The 24,328-nt window shown below is 52.2% G+C and overlaps 10 protein-coding genes across 10 annotated transcripts; 3 read left to right on the top strand and 7 right to left on the bottom strand.

Moving 5' to 3' along the window:
• Positions 1-721: 721 nt before the first annotated feature.
• On the bottom strand, positions 722-1,378 carry A1O5_01416 (uncharacterized protein; the record flags this gene model as incomplete). The annotated part of the gene is made up of 1 exon (XM_007742033.1): positions 722-1,378. The coding sequence occupies one exon, from the start codon at positions 1,376-1,378 to the stop codon at positions 722-724; it is 657 nt and encodes a 218-aa protein (XP_007740223.1).
• Positions 1,379-5,443: 4,065 nt separating this feature from the next.
• Positions 5,444-6,367, bottom strand: A1O5_01415 (uncharacterized protein; the record flags this gene model as incomplete). Its single annotated transcript, XM_007742032.1, has 2 exons — positions 5,444-5,969; positions 6,126-6,367. The coding sequence occupies 2 exons, from the start codon at positions 6,365-6,367 to the stop codon at positions 5,444-5,446; spliced, it is 768 nt and encodes a 255-aa protein (XP_007740222.1).
• A 374-nt stretch (positions 6,368-6,741) lies between these two features.
• Positions 6,742-8,768, bottom strand: A1O5_01414 (uncharacterized protein; the record flags this gene model as incomplete). The annotated part of the gene is made up of 2 exons (XM_007742031.1): positions 6,742-8,667; positions 8,718-8,768. 2 exons carry the CDS (start codon positions 8,766-8,768, stop codon positions 6,742-6,744), a joined length of 1,977 nt encoding a protein of 658 aa, XP_007740221.1.
• A 673-nt stretch (positions 8,769-9,441) lies between these two features.
• On the bottom strand, positions 9,442-9,896 carry A1O5_01413 (small nuclear ribonucleoprotein; the record flags this gene model as incomplete). Its single annotated transcript, XM_007742030.1, has 4 exons — positions 9,442-9,482; positions 9,533-9,569; positions 9,621-9,713; positions 9,771-9,896. 4 exons carry the CDS (start codon positions 9,894-9,896, stop codon positions 9,442-9,444), a joined length of 297 nt encoding a protein of 98 aa, XP_007740220.1.
• A 600-nt stretch (positions 9,897-10,496) lies between these two features.
• Positions 10,497-12,443, top strand: A1O5_01412 (uncharacterized protein; the record flags this gene model as incomplete). Its single annotated transcript, XM_007742029.1, has 1 exon — positions 10,497-12,443. The coding sequence occupies one exon, from the start codon at positions 10,497-10,499 to the stop codon at positions 12,441-12,443; it is 1,947 nt and encodes a 648-aa protein (XP_007740219.1).
• A 493-nt stretch (positions 12,444-12,936) lies between these two features.
• A1O5_01411 (uncharacterized protein) lies at positions 12,937-13,983 on the bottom strand (the record flags this gene model as incomplete). Its single annotated transcript, XM_007742028.1, has 1 exon — positions 12,937-13,983. One exon carries the CDS (start codon positions 13,981-13,983, stop codon positions 12,937-12,939), a length of 1,047 nt encoding a protein of 348 aa, XP_007740218.1.
• Positions 13,984-15,303: 1,320 nt separating this feature from the next.
• A1O5_01410 (thioredoxin-like protein 4A) lies at positions 15,304-15,735 on the bottom strand (the record flags this gene model as incomplete). The annotated part of the gene is made up of 1 exon (XM_007742027.1): positions 15,304-15,735. The coding sequence occupies one exon, from the start codon at positions 15,733-15,735 to the stop codon at positions 15,304-15,306; it is 432 nt and encodes a 143-aa protein (XP_007740217.1).
• Positions 15,736-16,146: 411 nt separating this feature from the next.
• On the top strand, positions 16,147-17,142 carry A1O5_01409 (deoxyhypusine monooxygenase; the record flags this gene model as incomplete). The annotated part of the gene is made up of 1 exon (XM_007742026.1): positions 16,147-17,142. The coding sequence occupies one exon, from the start codon at positions 16,147-16,149 to the stop codon at positions 17,140-17,142; it is 996 nt and encodes a 331-aa protein (XP_007740216.1).
• A 50-nt stretch (positions 17,143-17,192) lies between these two features.
• A1O5_01408 (DNA-directed RNA polymerase I subunit RPA12) lies at positions 17,193-17,564 on the bottom strand (the record flags this gene model as incomplete). The annotated part of the gene is made up of 1 exon (XM_007742025.1): positions 17,193-17,564. The coding sequence occupies one exon, from the start codon at positions 17,562-17,564 to the stop codon at positions 17,193-17,195; it is 372 nt and encodes a 123-aa protein (XP_007740215.1).
• A 488-nt stretch (positions 17,565-18,052) lies between these two features.
• Positions 18,053-23,333, top strand: A1O5_01407 (uncharacterized protein; the record flags this gene model as incomplete). Its single annotated transcript, XM_007742024.1, has 2 exons — positions 18,053-18,185; positions 18,235-23,333. 2 exons carry the CDS (start codon positions 18,053-18,055, stop codon positions 23,331-23,333), a joined length of 5,232 nt encoding a protein of 1,743 aa, XP_007740214.1.
• Positions 23,334-24,328: the final 995 nt, after the last annotated feature.

Genomic DNA, 24,328 nt, shown 5'->3' with positions numbered 1-24,328 from the left:
AATGGACCACTTTTGAACAGAACCCAGATTCGTAAAATTTTCAGCTTTCTATCAACTAGAAATACATCTCATAACGGCGGATATCCATATCCCCACCGACCGTTGTGCTGGACAAGAATGTGGCCCATAAAAAGTCCGATATCGTTTTAAGCCAGCCGTCAACCGTGAGATGTGGCATTTGTTCCATCCTTTGTGGAACCAACATACCCAACCAGAAAACCCGCATCAACCCATCTGGTATCTTTTATGTTTTCTCATCTGTCATTTCCTCGCCCAAGGTGCCGAATGTGCCAACTCCCGTAAACAACATGGAAATAAAAACCGCCAATATGATGATGATGATCGTTGTCTATCATGATCCTCTTGACCTTGGATATGCTCGGGAAACTCCATGCTAAAATCAGAATGTGTCTTTGAAATCGCTGTGCCACCGTACTCCCCATTGATCCTATCTTCCACAAATAGCTGGTATCATGATGTCAACTTCGTCGAATCGCTATGCCTTGCCGCTCGTTTGAAAAATGAACAAAGATTTTCCTCGTCGTGAGATACATATGTACAAAGCAAAGTGGGGGTGTGAGAAGGGAGGTAGCGTGGGAGGGAGGTTGTCAGGCACTGGAAAGCACAAGGCAAGCGACACATCATAACACCGGCCAGAACGAATACAGCGACACAACGACAACGAGCACGGAGGTAGAGGAATCCAAGGACAGAGATTCTCTTACCACCGGCGGGCGGCAGTTGTTTGTTGCATCATGCCTGGCGAGATAGATGACGGCGGGCTTGCGATGCGGTTGCCGGTGGAAGGATTCACAATCGGGATGGCGTTGTTGCGAGAACGGATCGCAGACGGCTGATGGATTTTAAGACTGCTGTGGTTGCCGATGAAGGATGGCGGGGACATGTACGCAGACGTGGCGGCAGAGGAAATGGACAAGGCGGGTGTTATTTGTTGTGGTTGTATTTGGGATTGGAGTGGAGACGAATCGGGTGAGCCACTTGACAGCGATGAGCGATCCGACGACCCTGACGTTACCGACTGACGCTTTGCGAAGAAGTCAGTAAGAGATGAAGTTGTGGAGAGAGGCTCGCCACACACCTCATCGAAAGACAAGAGGTTTGGGCAGAACTCTAGATCGTCATCCAGATCAAACGACCGTCCTGCCTCAAACCGCGCCCGGTATGCAGTCATGCTTGGAGGCTCGGTGACAACAATCTCTTTGACCGCCTTGGGCGCACGGAACTGCCGATGGGAGTTTTGAGCGGCCGATAATCGGGGTGCTCGTCGAGACCGGCCGTGGTGGCTATGAGTCTGGGGCATTGGTTGCGGATTGGTTGCCTGGTGTTGCTGATGGGCAGTGTAGTAGTAGGTCGACATGGCGGAGGTAGTTGGATCTGATTTGCAGCTATGAGGACGACCGGGAAAGGATGCAGAGAGGTCTAGGACGGAATGTAGCGGTACAGTTGTATTGTCGAGAGGGATGCCAGCTAAGCAAACAGTGGCAAAAAAAACAAAGGTGTCAGCTGATCAATAAGGAGCCTCTTGGGAACAAGCGCAGGAGGGTTCTATGCTGAACAGATCTGGGTCGGGAGGAATGTTGTTAAAGGCGTCAATGGAGGAAGTAGGAACAAGGCGTGAGAGGAAAAGGCTGAAGGGGGGACGAGAGCGGGTGGCAGGTTGTAGATAATGGCAATGTAAGTGAGATGGAAAGCAGCGGTGGGATGGTGATGGTCGATTTTGCGAACTGGCTGGCCAAACAGGCGGTGGAGGGAGCACAGGCGAGAAGGCGAGAAAAAGGCAGAAATCGGGAGAGGTGAGAGGTGGGTGGTGGGAGTGGGAAGGACGAGCGCAGGAAGCCGGCGAGGGCGGGAAATATCAGGGCGACCAGCCCCAGCCAGGGCTAGTGCTGTTAGTTGAAAGTGCAGGACAAACTTGGGCACAAGACCCGCTTTGTGCCCATTGGTGCCCATTGGTGCCTATTGGCGGTGCCTGGAACGGCGGCGCCCATTCGCTGCCAAAACGTCCAGGCGTGGCCGACTAATGCGCCCTAGGCCGCGACGAGGGCTTCAATTTGCCGGGGGCTGCCATGAAATTTGCCTCTTCCCGGCTCCACAGTCTCGGAATAGTCCAACGCCCTGCGCGCAGGCGTGCTTGCTCCGTGCGTAGTTCTGAGCACAGGGACCGACCACCACGGCCACGGGGCCAGAGTTGTTTTGATCCTAACCCGTCGCCCACCCACCATACGCCAATCCCGCTAATCTCTTCGAGCCTAGGGACGAGCGCTTTCTGCACGAATCGTCTTCGCCCTGCCTCCTCCGAGGTGCCCGCGTGTTTCTTTCCCACCACCGCCCACCCTCCTCCCCAGACTTGGCCTGGAAGCTGCCAGCTACCTCGTAGCTGCTCCTACTGCTCCCAGGTAGCTACCGAGTCCCTACCAAGTACCCAGTACACGCCCTGCGCCCCTCCTCCGATGATGGATGTGGAAAGAATCGCTGCTTGCGCCGCAGCCCTTTCCCCTTCTCACCTGTCCCTCATGCATCTCACCACTCACGACTCAACTGGTGCACGAATCATTTCCATCCACGCCGCGTGTCGCCCAATCCGCTTGATGTTTGTCCTGGCCCTCGTTCTCGGACGCTTCTCGCGTCGCATGGGTTATTTCGGCCAACGTGAAAGCTGCTCTAAGAAGCGTCTGGCCCTTGCAGATCAGGGAATAGCACTGCATTTCCGGCCTCGATTTGTGCTATCTGCGCCTGGCGTGGCCGAGCTTTTTCCAACGACGGGGAAGGCAAAGCCCTACAGGAGCAGACTGCGAAGACGGCGCATGCTTCAATGTTCCAAAACCGAACACACCATCCCCTAACAACTACGAGGTACAAAATATTCCGTAACAAGTACAAACTCATTGCTCTTTGTCGCGTGATACGATGGCTCGTCTCAGTGATCAGACACGGTTACCCCACACCCCTTGCGCCTCAACAACCGACTTCATCTCCCCCTGTCTTAACAACCACGATGAACTCGGTACGCCTACCTACCAAGTACGCACACAGAGAAACTTTTGCTCTTACTGTTCCCAACATCTCGGTTGTCGGCAGCAGAGAAGGCACGCGGGAGAAACCGTGGTCGTTCTTGTCCATCTCCCTCGTATGCCCCAGAAGAGTTGGTGTTCGGGAAAGGGCTTTGCTGTCAGAATTGGCCAGTCTGGGCCTCGAAACCAATGTTCCACTGGGCACTGCAGGCTGAGCAAAGCAAACGCCAATGACGCTGACGACGCTGTGAGGGTGTCGGGGCCTGGAGGAAGTCCAATCAACCCCTGAGATGTGGACGGCCGGCCGCCAATCTGTGAACCCCTTTTGCGCCATTGACGCAGATCAGACAATACATACGAGGTATATCGTACGAAATACCGCGGACAAAGTCGCTCGGATCAAGGATTTTCCCCTGCCGGCTATTCCTTCCTCGCTTTCCAGAAACTCGTTCATCTCAAGCACGTTACCCCGGATGTTGTAGTGCAGGAGCACCAGTGAACTTTTTCTTGCTCTCATAATCTGCTGCCACTAACAAGCATGTCACAAGCGGCCTTATTCGGGCGACATAAAATGGAGTTGCCGAGAGTTATCCGTCTTTCTACTTGTTATGCCTCCGAGTCAGTGCCCCAACACCAGTTGTCCAAGTACTTGTAAGGTGCGACATCCAGGTAATAATCGAGATCGGCTTGAAATCTGTTGTGCTTTAATCATCTTGTCGGATTCTCGTTGCAGAGCTTTCGACTCTACCCACTGTGTACAAGTAATTGCAGCTTTCTCTTTGACCGTTCTTTTGTTGTCAGGCATGAGGCTGAAGCTGGCAGTTTCCCGTTCTCTCTAAACTTTCCACCTCTAGAAGCACGGGTATCTCACTCAGTGATGCAATCTATATCGGCCAACACTACAGAACTGCGGCTTTCTTATTCCTACTCGGGGCATGTCTGTGTGCAAGCGGATGATCGCTTTTCGAAGTCAAAGAGCTTGAAATTCCAAGACTGTGTGGACAGTGTCCCTTGCTCGAAATGGGATCCAATTGAGCTGCACTGTCAGGAGACCAGTCACATGGACAACTTTTACTCCTCATCTGCCGGTTACATTCTGCCGTTTTCAAGTACTTGTTAGTCAATGCAGAGCGATCGACCTCGTCCGAAGGAGAACGAAGGGTCATGGGTCAGCAGAGGAGCCTCCGAAGCTCCTGCTCCCTTGTGGCGCGAACAGGTTCTCCCTTGTCAGCGCTCATTGACGAAGGACACGAGCGGCATGTAGGAGCCGGGGTCATGAGGAAGGTATCGAAGCATGCAGGCTGTTTGAGAGATATTCAGAGTCCAGGCCGAGCAGCACTGCAATGTCTACCAAATCTCACGGCATTTTGTCAAAGCCGCGACTATTTGGCGGACTAGAATTTACACAAGGATGCGTTCAAGCGTGCTACTCACTTGGTAGGCCGTCGTACTGTACCAGCACAAGTACACTGTAGAGTTAAGCGATCATTTGATTTTGATCATTTGATTTGAATGCTTGATACATCTAACAAAAGTACCTCGACAGCTAGTTGCGAAAGTCCTCAGCCCTGCATCTTCACATGTGAGGTCAGGAGCCACAAAAGCGCCCCAGATCAGCAAGGCACGGCGCCGACCGTACTGAAAGGACGTCCCTGAAGATGCATGCAATCCAGGCAGGCGTCCTTCGAGATCTCTCAGGGTCGGGATATGAATGTCGAAAACCTGTAACAAGTACTTGCTACTTGTATTGTGGTATCGGCCTTGATGATGAAATGGGCGGGATTTCTCAGGAACAAAAGGCGAGCTTCCCATGCCGTGGTGTGAGTAGTGCGGTGTGACCAGGAATGACTGGTATGTAGCCTGATGGTGTAAAGTGGCGCACCATGAAGGTCCTTAACGCCAGCTAGCCAGCCAGCCGTGGAGCCCTTCTTGGTTTGTTCGTCTCCTGATCACTTAAGAAGCGCACGAGGTAGTTATGCTTTGTAACAAGTACATGTGCTGGCCTGATGGCTTGAAAGTGGTGCTGTCTCTGTTCGAGAGGCCGGTTATCGTGAGATGGTTGGAGGCGGAAGTTGAAACCGGATTAGCTCTACAAGAGCAGGAAGGGCCTTGTCTTCCCGGCACCAAGCACAACGGAGTATGCCCGTGCTGTCGAGAACATGCTCGTACATGTACTTGTTAGTGGGAGCAACACCACACACGTACTTGTAGAGCTTCGGCGACACTCGTATCGAGATATCATCGGCCGCTTCCGCCGGAGATGTTCGACGGCTGAAGGTCGACAATACAACATTCACGGAAGCTGTCGTCGTTGAGCGTCCATCGTGTCCCAACTACCAAAAAAAAAAGACCCTTTTCATCATGGGTTCGAAGTGTGGTGACAGGATAGAATCGAGACGCATTCCCTAGATTCAGATCGGATAATCCACCTCTTCTCCCTTTTTCAACCTACTCTGCTCTTCCCCCTCACCTGGTCCCTCAACATGATCATCTAATTCTACCAGATCGCCGTCGCCGCGCCGGCCGCCTCTTTCTCCTTCTCTTTCCATCAAACGCTCTGCCTCCTCCCTCGTCTCGTCCAGCCCTATATTCCCACCAGGCTTCCCGCCCTCCCCTCTCCTCCCGATGACAACATTCCCGGCGGCGAGCATCCCCGCGCCCACCCACCACTTCCCGCCCAGCTTCTCGCCAAATATCAACGCACCCAGCGCGGCAGTGATGACAAAGTTCGCAGAGACGTTGACGATGCTGACGCGCGTGGTTGACTCCGCGCGAGTCAGGGCCGAGGTGAAAAGAGCCCACATAAGGGCATTGAAGAGGAGGTTGAGGAGGAAGAAAGTGCCCCGGACGAGAAGGTCGATGAAGGTGTTGTTGGGGGAGAGCGAGCAAAAGGTAGAGATAGAGGAGGAGAGGTTGGATGTTAGAGATGTTGTTGTTCTATTCGTTTGACGGACAGAGATGGGGGTTAGTTATTTGCTGGGTGTACGGAATTGGGGGACACCGGAGGAGCGACACAAGGAAGGGGGCCGGGTTAGAGTCCAGATAGAGAGACAGCTTGAGTAACTTCAAGAAGCCCAGAACCCGTAGACGTACAGTTTTGCAAAGACGCCATTGAAGGCCGCACACGCTCCGCTCGAGACGGCCAGCACGATCCAGACGGGCTGCCGTCGCAGTGCACGGATGATTGGAGACTGATCCATATCGCCTGCCTCTTCGCCCTCGCCTTTTCTTTGATCCTCGTCACTGCGGTCCTGGATCCCTTGGCCTTCTCCGGGTCCTCCTTGGGCCTTCTCGCGCTGTCCAGTGACAGGGCGTCGTCGTGCCTGCTGCGACATTTTGAAATAATGGAAGCTCGAAAATCGGGGCGTGGAGATGGACGGTGCTTAGCACTAGCTCCCGCAAGGCTGCCACAAGGCTGTCAATCGAAGGGGCGCGTGTTGATTGGTGGGGAGCTGGTCTATTTACCTCACCCAAGTCATACAACACCCGTCAGGTTGGGATGAGAACCTCCAGTTCATTTCAACCATGCGGCCTTGAGCCTACAAGAGACGTGACGGATTCTTGTTAAATAATATTGTACTACGTAGTGTTTCAGCAAGAAATTGAGATTAGCTTAAACATAGTTGTGTTTCGGCACAGAGCCTCCAGTACATAGCACCAAGTGCATAATGTGTCCTCGCACATTACCACAAACGCCTATGTTGCTCAATTACCTAGGTCGTCTTTCATTCAGCGCTGAGCCCGTTATTGCTGTTGCAGAAATCTTCGAGGTAATGCTCTCTTTCTCCTCGGCCTCCTGCTTGTCCTTTGATCCCGTTCCCTGTACGCTCTGTTGCACTTGCTTGCTCAAGGACCCTTCCTCATATTCCAAAGACTTGACAATCCCTAAGCCTTTAGTTTTCCCCTCGCGGAATAATATTTTATCCCCAACCGCAAGGAACTCGGGCCTCTGCACAAATCGAAAGGCCACTGTGGCCCGATCTCCAGTTCGAATGTACTCGCGGTCAATCTCAATAATGGCGCAGGTCTGACTTATGGGACCTACATGGAGCATTGCTTGGTATTTTGGTCGTATGGTTGTAGGGTGGGATAGAATCAAAACCTCCGCAACAAATTCTCTGTAAACCTTTGGGGGAAGGCCATCGATCTTTGGGAGCACGACCATGCCTTTGCGCACTTCTTTCCTTCGTATTCTTCTCAGAGCAAGGGAGGCGGATTGGCCAGCGCTACATGCTGGTACTTGTATTCTTTTCCGCTCGATGGATCGAATGTTCGTGGTTTGGAATTGACCGAGTGAGTCTGGTCCGACGAGGACAGTGTCTCCTGCGTGGATGACTCCAGACTTCACGACTCCCGAAACCACTGTGCCGACAAAGGGGACAGAGAACGTGTCGTTGATATGAAATTCGAAAGGGGCCTGGTTATCATAGTGACCATGATGAGGAAGGATATTGAGAAAAGTTCGAACAAGGTCCAGGCACTCCCCGGTGACATTGGATACTTGAAATATCGGGCAGATTCGCTGGGATACAAACTGTGTGGCTGTCAAAACGGTCTCTTCGTACGTCTTGATGAAGACTGGAATTTTGCGCGCCCCGGGAGATTTAAGTATCCTCGTTAGTTGGGTGACCGTCTGTTCGAGGATCTGGGGAGGGCAGATGTCGATCTTGGTGATGACAACCATGACAGGGACGTTCAAAGCCAATGCTAAGCCGAGGTGCTCCTTCGACATACCGATCAGTCCGTTGTTAGCTGCCACCATGAGCAGGCAGTAGTTGGGAGCGGAAGAGAGAAGGCCAAAAACGGTAGTCCGAAGATATCGCTCGTGCCCAGCTAGGTCGGTGAACGAGATGACCTTTGCTGATCGAGTTCCAATTTCCGCCCAAGTGAGTTTGCGACCTGGCACGCTCGATGTGACAACTGCACCATGGGTGTCAAAGCCCATGATCTCCATCCCCACAGACGAAGTCCTGCCGGATTCAATCTCATGCTTGTGGCGAAATAGGTTGACGCGAGCTTTGCCACGGCCGTCATCCAGGTTTCCCTTGACCAGGACACCTAACATGGTAGACTTGCCTGCGTCGACATTGCCTACCACCGCTATTCGTGTCTCGATGACCTCCTCAGCCGTTGCTGGCGTCTGTCGAATGAGGAGCTTGCCGTGGCTCGAGTTGTCTTTGGTCGTGCTTGGCTGAGCCTCCTTGTCGCCGCCAACATTGTATGTCAGAAGGACGTTGACTGCGGCGTTGAGCATGCTGGCCGCTTCAATGATGCGTTTTATAGCAAGATCCCACTGCTCTTTCGTGAATCCCATTGATTCACCGCTGTCCTCAAGTCCTAGATCAAAGAGTGTCTCGCCATGGCCTTCGTCTATTCTGGACTGCACCAGCCCTGACAATTCCTGAAGCGTCGCAGATGCATCGCCCGAGGTATCAAGCAGCCAGTCTTTCAGTTTTGCCCGGCTTGGACTGTCAGAAAGGTCTAACTGATCGAGGATGTCGAGCTCTGCATGATCTTCGGTGACCGACGAGTGTGCACCGGTACCGTAACCGCTGTCGCCAGCGATGGACTCGGGATACTGAATGCGCGTTCTTGCCCGCTGTTTCTCTACATAATCCGCGAAATCGGAGAGCGCCTGACAGCAAATTAGAGGCGGAAATGATTCATGACTTGACATCTCCTCACCAGCTCCCCTTTCCGACGATCTTGCGGTGTCTGTTTGTTACGGCTGCCCATATTTATGTGGTATGTTGAATGCGAGATGAGGTGGAAGGAAGTCGTAGTGGATTCGCCCCCGCGGTCAATGAGGTATTCGAGGAATCATGATTAAGCTGTGAGCAGCAGAGAAGCGCACCATTGCTCTAGTGCTGATGATGCATCCTAAGTGGTACTGTCGAGAGAGGATTGCTGGGGAAAGTCACAAGATGTGAGGGAGAGAGGTCAGAGAGGTGTATGGACTGAGCATATGTACTTGTAGATGAAGTGGAGGCAATGTTGGAGTCATGACAGTATCAAGCGGGGAACCCGCGAGGCGTTGAGGCGTCTACTCGAGTCATCCACCCACGCGCCTCAGCCTCGTCAGCAGCGCTCATCTCGTGGTTCCGCTAATTAGGAGCCTGGGAGCCTCATGCACCATCACCCGCCAAAGACGAGTGACTCCTGTACTACAGCCGGGCAGGGCGCTTAGCAAGGCGCGAGACCTCGTTCCCATGCTGTTCTCAGTCGATTCACGACCAGCAGCTTCCAGTGACTCATTTATAAGGGCACTTTCCTGCCCGGGACCCTGAGATTGGCAATCCACGCTCTGTTATGCCCCATGATGACCTGGGAGCGGACTTCTGAAAGTCTTCTCAACGGCCCTATTGCTTGCCTGAAATCCAAAATCCAGATCGACGTGGATCACACAATCTCATGACCCAGGCTGGGGAGAGATGAGTACAACCGAGTCTCCTGCTCGACTGTCAGCGATGGCAATAATGGCTTCTTAGACCTGCAGTTACCTCGCACGAACAGCATATCTGATTGTTTCTTGGTTGTCTGCTGCAGTGAGAAGCTGCTCAGTTGACTTTTGCGCTGGTTAGAACTTACCTTGATGGCCTCTTCGCCGTCCTCTTCTTCCTCAATCGTGTAGATTGTCTCTTCGACGTCTCCGAGCACAAGATTGCAATGGCTATCATATGCCTAAGAAGGAGTGGTGTATCAGGATCACTTCGCTGCAATACCCATTATGCAGCATACATGTAGTCTTCCTTTCAGCTCGCGATCTCCACGTAGCCGGACAAACACAATCTCATCCAGGGATAGACGCACAAGGTCAAGCGGTTCAGACACCGCATTGGCGCCTTCGTCCGTTGAATCGGCCATGACAAAGCTGGACTTCCGTTATGCTAAATAAATACAGTGTCGATTGGTGTATGGGCTCTGAAAGATAGCAGAGCCTGATCCTTATGTGAAGGGCTTGGAAGGGTTCGGCCCTGTGTCGTGGACTTGGCGTCATTTGAAATTTGAGCTGTTTGGCAAAGTGAAATGCGGCCAACTGCGCATTTCACTCCCTTCGACTCCAGGACTTGAACACTTTTTCAATGACTTAGCTGCCACTCTTTCTAGCTCTAGCCCAGGTCGCCGTCTATCCGCGGTGTATTGATGCATGGCTCCCTGCCTCTGGTGAGGTTGATCAATGGCTTCTCGCAACCCTCACAAAGTCGGATTCCTCACTTGACCGTTCACATTCTTCGTCGACAGTCCCCTTCTTCGGCGCATTGGGACACAAGACTATGTCTTCCCAATCCTCGCTACTCACGATGTTTCAAGCGCTCATCGTCCACTACCATTTCATTTTCTCACTTCATATTAGCGAAGCATTCGACCCTGCCGGACGAACGCGATGACCTTGCGCCGTCAGAATATGAGATCGAAGAGGCCTCGGCGGCTGATTCCACTCATGGAGCTAGAAAACTGGTGTCTATGCAAGCACTGTTGGAAGAAAACAATCCTGATCGGATACTCTTGGGACTGGTGACTCCTCGGATCGGGGACGATTTCATCGAAAATGCGGATGACGAGACCTTTGCACGAGCTATATGCGCGTTGGACCCCGAACATTTCATCGTGCCTTATGGAAAGCTATTTCGCTACCTAAAGCCGAGTCTGGAAACCCAGCCAAAGTTTCGAATCGTCAGATCATTGGAAGAGCGTGTAGCTACGTTTATAAACATTCTCGACTCTTTAGTCACCCAACGACAAAAACATGGCTATTCCCTTGGCCTTGACATATATCGCCATTTGTTACGCTGCACAGCGGCCGCTGGAGTGGGATCTTTTGCCAGGAATGTGTTCCGCAAGGCCATGCCAGAAGACGATGTCGAACCTGATTTGGACTGTTACAACTACTTCATGGAGGCCCTCACCTGGAACGAAGCATATAACAGACATGAAAGGTACCGATTAAGGATAGTCCGGCATAACATGTTTCGTCGGTCCTTGGAGAACAGACCACTCGGCTTCTTCGGTCATGGAGTTGCCTCACCCAAAAATCCTAAAAACGAACAATCAATTAGGCTGGAAACGCTGGGTATCTTCAACGAGCTCGTGAATCGGGGGTTGAATGGCAACGAGGCGACCTTTTGCAATCTGATGGTCGCAATGGGTCGTGAAGGAGATCTAGGCAGCGTCAAGAGCGTCCTAAAATCGGCATGGAACATTGACGTTGATGCCCTGGACAAGTACGATGAGGAGGAATTGGAGAGCCCGACATTCTATGAAGAAGGCTCACCTCTTCGGCCTTCTGCACGTTTGCTGTTTACGGTGGTCCATGTCTTCGGCACGAACAATGAAGTCGCATTGGGAGGCATGCTGCTGGACTACATCTCACGCAACTACAATCTGGAAATCCCGGAATACATCTGGACGCATTTGCTTGAGTGGACCTTTGTGCTTTCAATCCAACACAGCAAGGCGAGGATCGAGAGAGGACATGGTGAAGGCCGCATAGCACGAAGGGCGGTCGAATCAGTTTATCATGTCTTTCACAATGAACCGTACAATGTCCGACCGAAAATTGAGGATCTGATATTTCGCGTCAAAGCCAGGTCCGAGGCTAGAAAGCTCTACAAGGCTGTCGAAGATCTCCGCGAATGCATGGTCCTACTCGAGGAAGAACGCACCCGCCTCTCCGAGATGTATGATCAAATTCGTCATCTCCTTGAAGACGCAGATTATCATTACATCTTCTACGATGGCTTGCCATCCGCCGCGTTCCTCGAATTAAAACACAAATACGTGCTTGCTTCCCTCCAGCTGGAATGTCACATCCAACTCATCTCTATTGCTGTGCGCAACACCATCAAGCGTAAAGACTGGACGTCGCATGACGAAGGCACAGACTGGCCTCACCGAGGTATTCCCAATATCATCGCAGAGTGGACGGATTGGTTGCCCAATGTCGTCCCCTATTATACACCCACCGGTCACGTGAGTGTCTGGGGAAGGGAGTCGCGCCACGCAGCCATCCAAAGTGCGAATTCCCTCCAGACGACAAGGACGGGCACAATGCGCATGCTGCTCGACTCCTATTCGCCAACTCGTCTCCGGCACGCAGCTGGATTCATTCATCGCGGGCCTACGGGAAACGCTTTGGCGAAGTTCCAAGATGAAGTCCGCAACGATTCCTCAGGACGCCTGAGTGATTGGGTTCTCAGGTTTGAGATGGCTGTCCGTCAAGAGAGGTTGAATGACCGCCAGGTCGTTGGCGCGCAAGTACCAGGACCCGATCACAACAGCGAGGACTGGAGGCCCTGGGGTGGGATTTTGGGGAAGGGCAGGTTGGGACGTGGGCCTGGGCGGAAGGGGTCGGCGACGAGGGACGGGGATCGGGATGAGGACGAAGAAGAGGAGGAAAAGCAGAAGGAGTGATGTGACGCTGGAGTTTCGGATTAGCCGGGTGTGATACAGAAAGTGTATCAAATGTAACATCATCCATCATGTGTGTGTACATATTCGCGAACGACTTCCTTTGTAGGTAAGTACTGGCTGTAGATTCCTGTCTTCGCAGAGGAGACCAATCGCCCGGATCAGAAATGCTCCCTCTGACAAGATCCAAACAGGAAAAATGAAGTCAAATTGGATATCATGGACAAGACAAGCAAGAACAAGAAGCAATCAAAAATATCCCTCCCATTTGCGCATCCACAAACCACCCGGTGACCGGCGCGGAGCTCCTGAAAATGAATAGTTTGATCCTTCCCCTTTCCTTTCCCCTCCCTTCCCTTGCCAGGATTTCTCGTTTGAGCTCCATTTCTCCGCCTGTGGGGGTGAAAAAAAAAAGAAGTTGGTAATGGCAATTCGTCTCCTGATTTACTGGTGTCTGTTCTGTAGATTGGTGTTTTTGTTCCCTCCCTCCGGGTTCTTAATTCGCAACGATGCGCTCCCTCCTCAAATCATTCACAACCATATACCTCCCTAACCCGATCCAGCCCCATCGAAACCAAACCATCTGAGATTTGTGTCCGCGTATCATGGCCTCGCGCGCTTTCCAATACCGAAAAATGTCGTTCACAAACATCACCCTGTCTGCGGCGCTCTTGCTCCCCGTAGCGGTCTTGCCTTTCGTCGTCGTTCCGAATAGATTGCCGAATATGCTCTCGTAAATCCCCATGAGGAGGGTGGGTATGGCGTCGAACACGAAGGAGTATTTTCGTACAATGCTGATTGAGGGTAGAGTGTAGAGTGTGACCGGGCAGGCGTAACCGGAGTGACCTTTCATGATTTTCTGGAGGAATGAAGAGGCACCATGGTACAAAGCAACGTGATTGGGATGACCTGAGATGCCGCCTTTGTCAAAGGTGATAAGGACATCGATGGTTGCGCGGGGTCCGTCAGCCTCCTTTTGCGCCGGAGATGGTGGGGTTGATATGGATGTTCGGGAGGAGGATTTGGTGTGTTTCGAAGGCAGTGATTTGGATTTTCGTTTGTCTTTGTCCTTTTCCTTGTCGGATTCCGGCGTCGGGGTGGCAGGGACAGCTGGAGCAGACGGAGAGTTCAGATGCGGCGCAAATGCACTGGCCAGCACGAGCGCAATCTCCTCGGGCTTCCACTCCTCCTTCATTCCGTCCTTGAACCTCTCATCGTCTAGCACAAAGACGTCCTCCTTCCGCCTCAATCCCAGTGTCATGGCCGCCTTCTCTAATTCTTGTTTCCGTGTGGCGCCCAGGCCTTCACTGTTGCCAGTGCTCATGCATAGGATCTTCAAATGGTTTTGAAGGGAGGGCCGAGTGAGGGCTTGTAGGGCCGGCGAGAAGAACATGGATTCGTCGTCCGGGTGAGCAATGAGCAGAATGATACGCTTGTTGCGTAGAAGGGCAGGCATAGGGGGAAGCATGGTCGAGGTGAGATGCCAAAGCGCGAAGATGAGGACAGGTAGGACGGTCAACGTAACAATCGTTCCAAAGGCCATGTTGGAGTCGCTGAAGTCACGGTGAGCTGTGTTATTAGACGACAGCAGTATGCAGTCTCGCCGCGCAACGGTACCGCAGAGTGTGAGAGAAGATTGACGCAGTCCAGAGGACGAGAGTGTTTCATCCCAACCAGTCCTATATGCGGCACAGAGGTGACGACGGCAGCGGGCGAAGTTTCATGGTGGGAAGGTTCATGTGCGTAAAATTAAATAGAAACTAGACAGCAGAGAGGCAGTGCGATCCGGGAAAAGTCGTTGCGAGCCATGCATGAACCGGTGGAGTTGCAATTGAACTTGAACACGAAAAAGCGGTAAAGGTGGCCAGATCTCAATAGACGGGATAATACATTTACGGTGCAATGGAAATGGAAATGAAGCGGCGTTGCAAGGGGTGGGTTTTGGATGGTTTCGCTTCATCCATATCACCAGAACAAGCCAGGATCACTTGGATCACCCCCACTTGGCCGCCAAATTAAATCATTAAATCACCCACAGCCTTTGCCGGGAGATAGGCTGTGGTCACGTGAGATAGCGTTTGTGAAGGAGGAGGGAGTACGAGGTCCTGTGGTATTTATATCCTCTTTTCTTTTCTGTTCTGGTTACAGTTGTGACGGTTGGAATAAATCATGAGCTGGACAGTGACCCTATCACAGCAGAGACTTGTGCGAGATATTCCCGCCCGTTCAGCATCAAGTCTCAGTGGCCACAGACGATATTCAGTCACGCGGATGGGTTTCCTAGCGTGGATACTCGGTACAACAACTTCGATATACCAGAGGGCAGCGAAGGGCGCGAGCATTGCAAGAGGTGAACTCGGACGTCATGGGCAATAACCTGCGAGTGAGATATTCAGGGCGCGCTATTACCTGTACGGCAGAGACGACGACCCTCGTAAATCGGGAAGAAGCAGCTGAGGAAATGTACCTGGAGAGGAGAACTTGACAATCGCTGACTCCCGGAGGCATATTTATGGTGGACTTTGAGTCCAAAGTCGTGTCAGCAAAAATTTCATTAGAATGTCTGAATGCAAGTGAGACAAACCAAGGCTGCTCCAAACTCCACATTCTCACTTTCAAGAATCGTTTCCTCCGTGCGACTTGTGGCCAGTGCCATCCGAAGAGAATACCATACGAAATCCTAACTGTTGAATCTTTTGTTGATTCTCCGTGTCAGCAGAAGGATGCCTACCACCATCGGAGGCTGAGTTAATCTCGCCAGACCGCGCTCGTCCAGTCCGTCATTGACCCAGATGTTCGCAACATCGGGAAAGGACGCACGGGTTGTTTGTCTCGCAGGAGAACCAATCCCTGTGGCCGCTGTCTAGTATCGGTATCTTGTCGAGTAGTCTTTTGGCGAAACCACCAAACCCCGACCCTTTTTTGCGCCTTTGTAGATTGTTTCGATAATGTCGATGAGCTCTTGCTTGTCTTCGAGGACCCAGTTCAGCTTGTTGTTGTTGCCGGTGCCAAAATCACACATCATGTGTTTGTTGCGGAAGAAGAACATGAGAGTTACCGGGTCGTAGAGCTCGTACATTTGCTTGAAGTCGGGGACTTGGTCGAGGTCGCAGACGTAGATGACAGCGAAGTTCTTGACCTTGTCCGCAATCTTGTAGAGGACTTCGTCCTGACGCATGCAGTCAGGATCCCAGTCGCGGCCGAAGCGGATGACCACAAGGCGCTCGTCTTCGGAGAGAATGGCCTGATCAACGTGCCAGCCGGTGACTAGGTGAGGAATGACGACGGAACCCATGGCTGCGTCCAAAAAGATGTCCGTAGAGAGATTCGGCCGTTGCGGCTATCGTGTTGCAATGTTTCTGCGGTAGAATAGGAGGTTCGATGCGGATGAGAGACTGTTAAAGAAGCACGCAACTACAAGTCCAAATATGTACTTGTACGAGGACTTGGTAATAATACAGTAGAAGCGAGGAGGCTTAGAAGATTCAAGAATGCGTCCCGAACGTCCACGTGACGACGAGGCGACGGTGGCAGCGGCAGGCTTGGCAGTGGCTGGTGTTATCGATAACGATTTTCCCCGCGAAAATTTTGGGTGAGCCAAGTGAACTATGGGATTGCATACCACATCTCCTCTGCAGCCCATCCCACTATCTTCTTGCGCCGTTCATTGGAGTCGCAGTGTTTGCCAGAGGGCCCAAAGTTGAAAATGGCAGCAGTTGGAGAGCCTAGTTCGGATATAGACATGACCGTCTCAGTCCTGCGGCGGGATTTGACTTCTGAGAACGTCCCACTTGCCCGACGATTTCGCGCATTATTCTCTCTCAAACACGTTGCTTCGCAGGCTTCTGGGCCACAAGCAACAGCAGCAATAGAAGCAATCGCGGCCGCCTTTGCTTCTCCTTCAGCACTCCTGAAACATGAGTTGGCATATTGTTTGGGACAGACTAGGAACCTAGAAGCGGTACCGTTCCTTCGAGCGGTCCTCGAAAATAGGTCGGAGGATGCAATGTGTAGGCATGAGGCAGCGGAGGCGCTGGGGGCGCTGGGAGACCTGTCTAGTCTACAAATCATGAAACAGATGCGAAACGACGATCGCGAGCCCGTGGTGGTTAGGGAGACTTGTGACATTGCTGTCGACCGCATTAATTGGGCACATTCTCAGAGCCGGCATACCGAAAGCTTGAAGTCCAGCGACTTTGCCTCTATCGATCCTGCGCCTCCTCTCCCTTTATCTTCAGAAACACCTTCAATTCCGACTCTACAGACGGCCCTCCTCGACACGTCATTACCACTTTTCCAGCGATATCGTGCCATGTTTGCGCTTCGAGATCTCGCCTCTCCACCAGACCTTCCCACAGCAGAACCCGCCGTCCACGCCCTTGCTTCCGGGTTCAAAGATCCGTCAGCCCTGTTCCGACACGAGGTGGCTTTCGTATTCGGGCAACTATCCCACCCGGCGTCAATACCCGCTTTGCTGGCCGTGCTCGAAAATACCAAGGAAGAAAGTATGGTGCGGCATGAGGCTGCAGAGGCACTGGGTAGTTTGGGAGAAGAGCCAGGTGTGGAGGATATGCTGAGGCAATTCCTGGATGACCCCGAGCAGGTCGTTCGTGAGAGCGTTATTGTTGCTCTTGATATGGCCGCATATGAGAAAACCGGGGAAATGGAGTACGCCACCATTCCAACAGAGGTTGCTGCATAATTGGGTAATGCTTTGGACAGGGTGCGTTTCAGACATGGACTGGCGTCAACTCAGTTATTTTGTACATCCTTGAACCCGCATTCGCATCTGTAAAAGACGGTCGTGCCTTCGTCTGCGCTTCGTAGTTGCTTGGTATGATAGAACATTTCTGGTCGATGGCACTCCGGGCACTCCCTGGAGATGACAGCTTCGACCTGCAGATCCTCGGCATTGATAGCTTGCACTTCAGAATGTTTGGCCCGCAGAGGAGATGGGAAGGCACTGGGCTTTGACTTTGAGGTTATGACTTTGGATGAAGTGTCCTTGGTGTACTGGAAACAATCGTCACACTTGACCATGTCGTCTTTGTTTTCGCCTGGGACTATTCGCGGAAGAAGCGAGCCACAGGCGTCGCAGAATAGTAGGCTGCCTATTGCGACCATTGTGACACTCAAAAGTGTGTGGGAAGAGCGTGGCTGACTCTTTATCGTAGAGAAACAAAATTTTAATGCTTGCTGACTGTCAAGTCCGTGAAGGTAGCGAGGCGGTTTGGATTGGAAAAGGCTGTTCCTGCAGCAGCCGCTCGGCTGGGACCAGTACGGTAAGGCCAACCGCAGTTCAACCGAGCGGATCACCGCCATCTGGAGATCCTTGACATCCTTTCCCCAGTCCTTGCCCAGTCCTAACTTGTAACTAGGCCTCTCTTTCACCTCCGCATCGTTGTGCGGCAGGCTGGTGAGGTTTCTGTCAAGACAATCCACCGGCAGTCCACAGCCCGATGCCAACTGTTTGTTGGATCTGCGGTTGATGGCTTCTGTCCTGATACCAATCTTCCCCGGTTCGACACCTCTCGCATCACCCGCGAAGTCGTCGAGATAGCCGCGGCGGCAGATCGACGCAAGATCTATCGTTCAGAAGTTGCCCCAGGCCCATGGATCTTACGGGGGATACCGTAGAGGTCGTCGTCCCGCGACGGCCGCAACGTGATTCCAATGCGAGGCAACTCTCGGTGGATCAGGCTTTGCAATACACTCCCATGACAACGTCGATTCTGCCCGCTTACAGTATGCCCACTTCACTCGAGTGTTGGTCCCACGCTGATTCACTTCGCAGATCGCATCCCTATCCCACAAGTCGGTCGCCTCAATGACTTGCGCCTCACTTCTTCCTCCGAACGTCAGGCAGTATATCGAAGCGAACTGTACTCCTCGAGGACCAAAGAACGTCTTTCCGTCTTGCTCGACCCCAGCCGCCTATCTAAGATCAAATTCCCTCGTCCGCCGGTTCAAAATGAAAAATCGGTCGAGACAGACCTAAACCCCATACAGAACATGGTCCTCAAGATGTCAAAAGTCGAGTATGCGTTACCATCGACAACTGCTCCGCAGGCTATGGTCAAGAAGAAAACTCTCCAGATGCCCATAACTAAACCGGCCTTCGTCGTCGAAATACCTAAGCCACCTCCGTCTTTTAACAGAGATGAGTATGTCACTTGGCAACATTCTCCGAAAGGACAGAAAGTGAGCGATCCTTCACCACACACCAAGCGCGCTTTAGCGACCAGCTCCAAGAAACAGAAGGACGACCAGCTGTTAGCGAGCTTTGAGAGCCATCTGATCGACATTTTCGAAGCTCAAGATCAAATAGGCCCCCACATCTCGACAGAGCGAGTCAAAATCAACAATGCTGTGTTCGAAGTACCAGGTGGTGAAGACGACACTGAGCCACGTCTTTCGATCCGTTTACATGAGCAACTTCAGTCGGCCATGAGCCAACTTTTGTCCTCTGGTCGGTTGGGTGATGCTTCTGTGGAATATCTTCGACGACTCCAACGAATATGTGAGCCAGCGATAGAAGCTGCGCAGACAGTCAACTTGCAGCTCCCTTCGGACCCAACAGATGAGAACATTTCCGCATGGTTGTCGAAACTTCACAAAGCGGAAAATGGTGCTGCATCAGCCTCTACTCTAGTCTACACCGTCCTCGGCGCTCCTCACAATCAAGATCTCATCAGTTTAGAAGCACTACAATGGCTACCTCACGTGCTCGTAAACTTGTTCGAGAACTGTTTGATCCCCACTGTCGAGGCCCGCCCAGATGGACAAAGCGGTCAACTCTTCAGGTATTCGTCTGTCCACAGTGAACCATTGAAACGCTTGCTAGATGCCGGCCGCAAACTTCTGGGCCTTGTTGCAAGACTGTGTGTGGACATCAAGGGAGCCGGACCCGTCGTCAACTCCACTGAATTCCTAGCGGTGAAGCTTATTTTTGTTCAGAATGCCTACAACGACAAAGCATCAGCAATTGGATCCCAAGCGTACGAACGATTGAGAAAGCATGCCATGGCGGCTGTTGCCAAACTTTACGCAGCGTTCCCCGACGAGCGATCCGCAATATTGGACGAGGTCTTGACATCCCTGGACAAGTTGCCTTCTAATAGCCGGAGCGCTAGACAATATAAACTTGGAGCTGGCAGAAATATCCAACTGGTGTCCGCTCTGTTCATGCAGCTGGTTCAGACTTCGGCTATGCAATCAGGCGTGAAGAAGAGGCGCAAGTTGCGGCGCCCGCCGCGGACGGGATCGTTGAATCCTGACAGCCCAGAAGAAAGTGAGGAATCGGCCAGTGACATGGAGGTTGATTCTGCCCCTAGGGTGGATGAAGATGAAAGGAATCCACTATCACAGTTGGGTCAAATGGCGCAGAATCTTCTGCATGACGCGCTTAACAGTGCCCAGCATATTGTGATGTGGATGGTTGATAAGGCCTCCAAGGTCACAAAGTCTGGAGATTCGCCTTACCGCAACATTCTCGATCTGTTCGTCGAAGACCTCACCCTAGTGTTTCCATCACCAGACTGGCCAGCGTCTGAATTGCTTCTTTCTGTGTTGGCTCACCGGATGAAAACACTAGCCGAGACAGACAAGGCGGCTTCCACCAAGAATATGGCTCTCGAATCATTGGGGGTCATGGGGGCTGCTATTTCCCAGACTCGTGCGTCTGTTCGAAGCCTGCTTTCATCAATCACCAGAGACGGAGAACTACGCCCCACTACCATCGCCCAAGATCTGTCGGATTCAGTCAGAGATCGGCCTCATTTCTCGCTTGAAATTCAGGAACTTGTGTCCGCGCGTGGGCCATTTTCTATCATCAACTCCTATTTGAGCCAAAAAGGAGGGGAGAGCTTGGGAACAAAGTCTGCGAGAGCATATCTCCTTGCGAAGTATGCCACGTTGTTGAACCAAATTTCCAAACACCCACGGGATGGAGACCGGGAGTTCAAAATCGACGCGAGGCTTACGGACACCCTCTTGGCAACACTTCAACAGCTGTCCGGATCAATGGAGTATCATGAAGTCGTGGATGATTACGCTGAAGTTACCGATCGAGAGGCTCAGCTGGCCTACATGCTCAGTATTCTAAACGGGCAATTCTGTTGTTTGTTCCCACACATTGCCAAAACGCTCAGTTCGTCTCTTGAAAGTGATCAGGCTCAAGTCCGGAGCCGCAGCTTGAAGAGCATTGCCGCGATGTTAGAGATTGACTCGGGTCTTCTCGACTGGGAACAATCGCTAGCGGACGCAGTTCTCAAGCGTGCTTCTGACGACTCCTCCTTGGTGAGGGACTCTGCCCTGTCTCTTATTGCCAAATTCATCATGCCAAGGTCCGCACTTCAAGCGAAAGCGTTTGGGATGCTTCGCAAATGCACTGCTGATCCCAACGTCGGAGTTCAGAAAAGAGCCATGGGCCATTTGAAAGACGTCTACCTGAAAGAAGAGAGACCGAAATTGAAAGTAGCCATTGCGGTCGAATTCCTGCGACGAACTGCCGATCAAGAAAGTTCCGTGGCTGAGCTTGCTAAGAAGATTCTGGCAGAGGTCTGGTTTGATTCCCACCTGACAATGCTGGGCTCCGCAACCGAGTCTGCACGTCTGGACGTCGCGATTGGGGATCTCAAATCGCACATTGTTGCATGCGTTGACACAGAAGTCGCTCGTCTAGCCCCCCTCTTGAAAGGGTTCTTGATTTGGAAATTGAAGGATTCCAAGGCCGCCGATCACGTCCGAGAGCTCTGTGCCCGTATTGTCAAGAAACTGCTAGACGCAGCCAATAGCTCAGAGGTGGGACCGGCAGAATTGACGACCCTTGTAGCATTTGTGGAGGCTCGACCGGAGACAGTGGTGCCTGCAGACCTAACCAGTTTGAAGAGCTATCTGAAAGACTTGTCAAGGCAGGACAACATGCCAAAGTTCATTTCAGTGGTGGCTATATTCCGTTCAGTTCTACCACATCTGTCTAGCACTCAAGCTCCGCTGCTGCAAGAGGTTCAGATGGATCTTCTCAAAGCTAGTGGGAAGCTTACACAACGCGAAGTTATCGAGGAGGTCATGTCTTGTCTAAGAAGCATCGGTGGTGTTTTGCAAGATGCCACCAAGATGGTTAGGTTCACGACATCACTAGTAAGGAATTTGCAGCGACCGGGGATGGCTCCGGAGACTGCGGAGGCAAGTGAGAAGGAAAGCAAATCAAGAGAACTCAGAGCGAAAGAGGACAAAATGAGAGAGCAATCCCTGCGTCTGCTTGGCGCCGTGGGGAAACATCTTGATCTGGAACGTTCTTTCAAAGAATTTCAAACCTACTGTCCTACATACAAAACGGGCTCGGTTGCAGGGTTCATTGCGGACTGCATTATGGAACACACCTTCAAAGGTCGTCCTATCGAGACCCGAGTGAGGGCTTTGGAGAGCCTTGGCCTCGTCTGTCAAGCATGGCCGGGCCAATTTAACAAACGACATATTCGCGAAACATTCTTCCAAGTCCTGGAGGGATCGTCGTTTGGCGGTTTGGACGAAAAAGAAATTGGGAGGATGCAGGTCACAGTGCTCGAGTCACTCCAAGAACTGTACAGGAAGCGTGCCACCGTCAAAGAGGACGCCAAGAAAGTCGAAGTCCAGGCGTTGAAAAACATTGGCGGGGACAGCAAGACGCGCGAAGATGAGAGTGCCCTCTCGATCATCACCAATACTCTGGTCGACCTCCTCCTCCGAATTGTGATGTCCGAGACCGGTGTAAAAGCGCTGCTCGCAGCTCAAACACTGGCCAGCATTGACCACCAGGGCATGATACATCCGAAACAAAGCACTTCGGCGTTTGTGGCACTGGAGACCAGCACAGACCCCCAAGTTTCCAGTGTTTCCCGGCTTGCCCATGAGCACCTGCATCAACAGCACGAGTCCGTCTGTGAAAGGGAGTATATCAATGCCGTGTATGCCGCATTTCGGTATCAGAATGAGGTGTTCAAGGCTCCACAAGGAGGCACTGTTCCAGGACACCAAGCTAAACTTGCAGCAGCCTTTGCAATAATCAGCACCAGTGGCTCGAAGTACGTGAAGAAGTTCCTCAGCAACCTGATCTCGAAACTCAACACCGACTCCTCCAAGTTGGATGTGGCTGGGGACGAAATTCCTGAACATCTGTTGTTTGTGCTGTTTGTGACACAGAACCTGGCATTCTTTGAGTATAAGAAGATGGACGAGCTGCTGCATACTGTGCTACAACTAGAGCTGGCGTTTGGCAGAAATGGTGGCGAGACTGCGCAGGCGATTGAGACGGATCTCCGATTGGCCTCTGTCAGCCACATCGACAACGACGCGGGAGATTTGGTCGGAATGGGGCCAGCACCCCCGGACGTGGTTGTGGACCCGGTCGTGTTGAAGAGACTGGCGACGGCCGCTTGTGCGATCACATTGATCTCCGAGGCGAGAAACTATTTGAAGCGACAGTACGGGGTATCGCGAGATGTTAAAACGGCGATGCAACAGAACAAGCAAACCAAGGAGGTCGCAAAGGAACCGGTCAAGGTGCACGGAATCAGTGGGGATAAGTTCTGGCACAACTCCAACGCAGTTTTGGAATCACTCAGCAGTGCGAGCGCGATGATTGCAAGATGCCGAGAGTTTGTTGATCTTGTGGCCGTGGATGATGAGGTGAAGATAGCCGAGGAGGAAGCGGCAATCAACGCCATGCTGGACGTTGCTCCGGAGCAAGCCATGAGTGCGCAACGCGGTCGAAAGCGCAAGAGTGGACCCGGGTCAGTTGGAGGGACACCGAAAAGAGCTCGAGGTCGACCTCAGAAGAATGGACACGCGAGACGTTCGTCGAGTGTGGCCTCATCAGTGGGCCATGAGCTTGACGCAGATTTTGATGGCTGAATCAGTATTATGAATGATGACAGTTGAACGGAATTTCTCTGGACAGTGAAAAAGGAGCAACGGCTTGTGGTACATGAAAGAGAGGAGTTTGGAGGACAAGCTGGGTGGGGGGCGGCAGGGACACGGGACGAGGTGTTTTGGCGCCTGGGACTGGGTTTGCATTCTTATATATGATACCCCCACAGAGCTTTCTTTTGAGGAACGATTGGTGCCGGGGTGGTTGCTTGATGCCAGATGGTAAGAGGACTGCAGATACAGAGGGCCGGAAGAGAGGGGAGAGAGTAGAATGAGACCTGGGAAGCGATTGGACCGAATCGAGTACAGTAAAAAGAGCTGAGAGATTTGATAAGCGATGAGAAAGTTGTATGTATCTCCCGAGTAATACATACAGTATCTTGAAGGTCCCCTGACAGGAGCCATTGGCGCCATTGGAGCCAAAGGTTGTTCCTGCTGCCGCTCTTCCGATCGCGCCACAAGTGGGTGGTTGATCGGTGTTGTGGCTTGTTTGTTCTACCTACGTATGTAGCAGGTTGATTCGTTTTCCCACTGGCCCTCTCTCTGTTCCCTCTGCTCTCCCTTCCCGGGCTCCCAATGAGCCCAAACAGCACCAGGTACATAAGCTCGCCGTCATTCCGTCATACGTACCGTCATATCCACGTATAGCATCATATCTATCTTCCGCCCGTTTCTTTTTTTCCCTTTTGGCTTCTTGAATTTTGGTCCATCTTCCTACAGTATTGCTAGCTCTTCTGCTTCTGCTTCTTTTCTTCTCTCCTTTTTGGATATCTACCACAGTTTCCAACATGAGGTAAACCTCAATCGCCCTTCTCTCCCCTCGACAATGGAGGTCCTTCCTCGATTTGCCCGCAGCGGCCGGCGACATCTACAGCTCCAGCTCCGCCTGCGCCCTGTTCCCACCCTCCACATCTCTCCTCGACTGGCGCCTCCCCAACCGCTGAGAACATGCCTGCAATCCTCAAGGCCCCTGTCGACCC

The sequence above is a fragment of the Cladophialophora psammophila genome, assembly GCF_000585535.1.
Source record: "Cladophialophora psammophila CBS 110553 chromosome Unknown aczJe-supercont1.2, whole genome shotgun sequence".
Taxonomy (NCBI): Eukaryota; Fungi; Ascomycota; class Eurotiomycetes; order Chaetothyriales; family Herpotrichiellaceae; genus Cladophialophora; species Cladophialophora psammophila.
The sequence above is the reverse complement of the archived record's forward strand: the minus strand, read 5'-3'. Positions and strand labels throughout refer to the sequence as shown.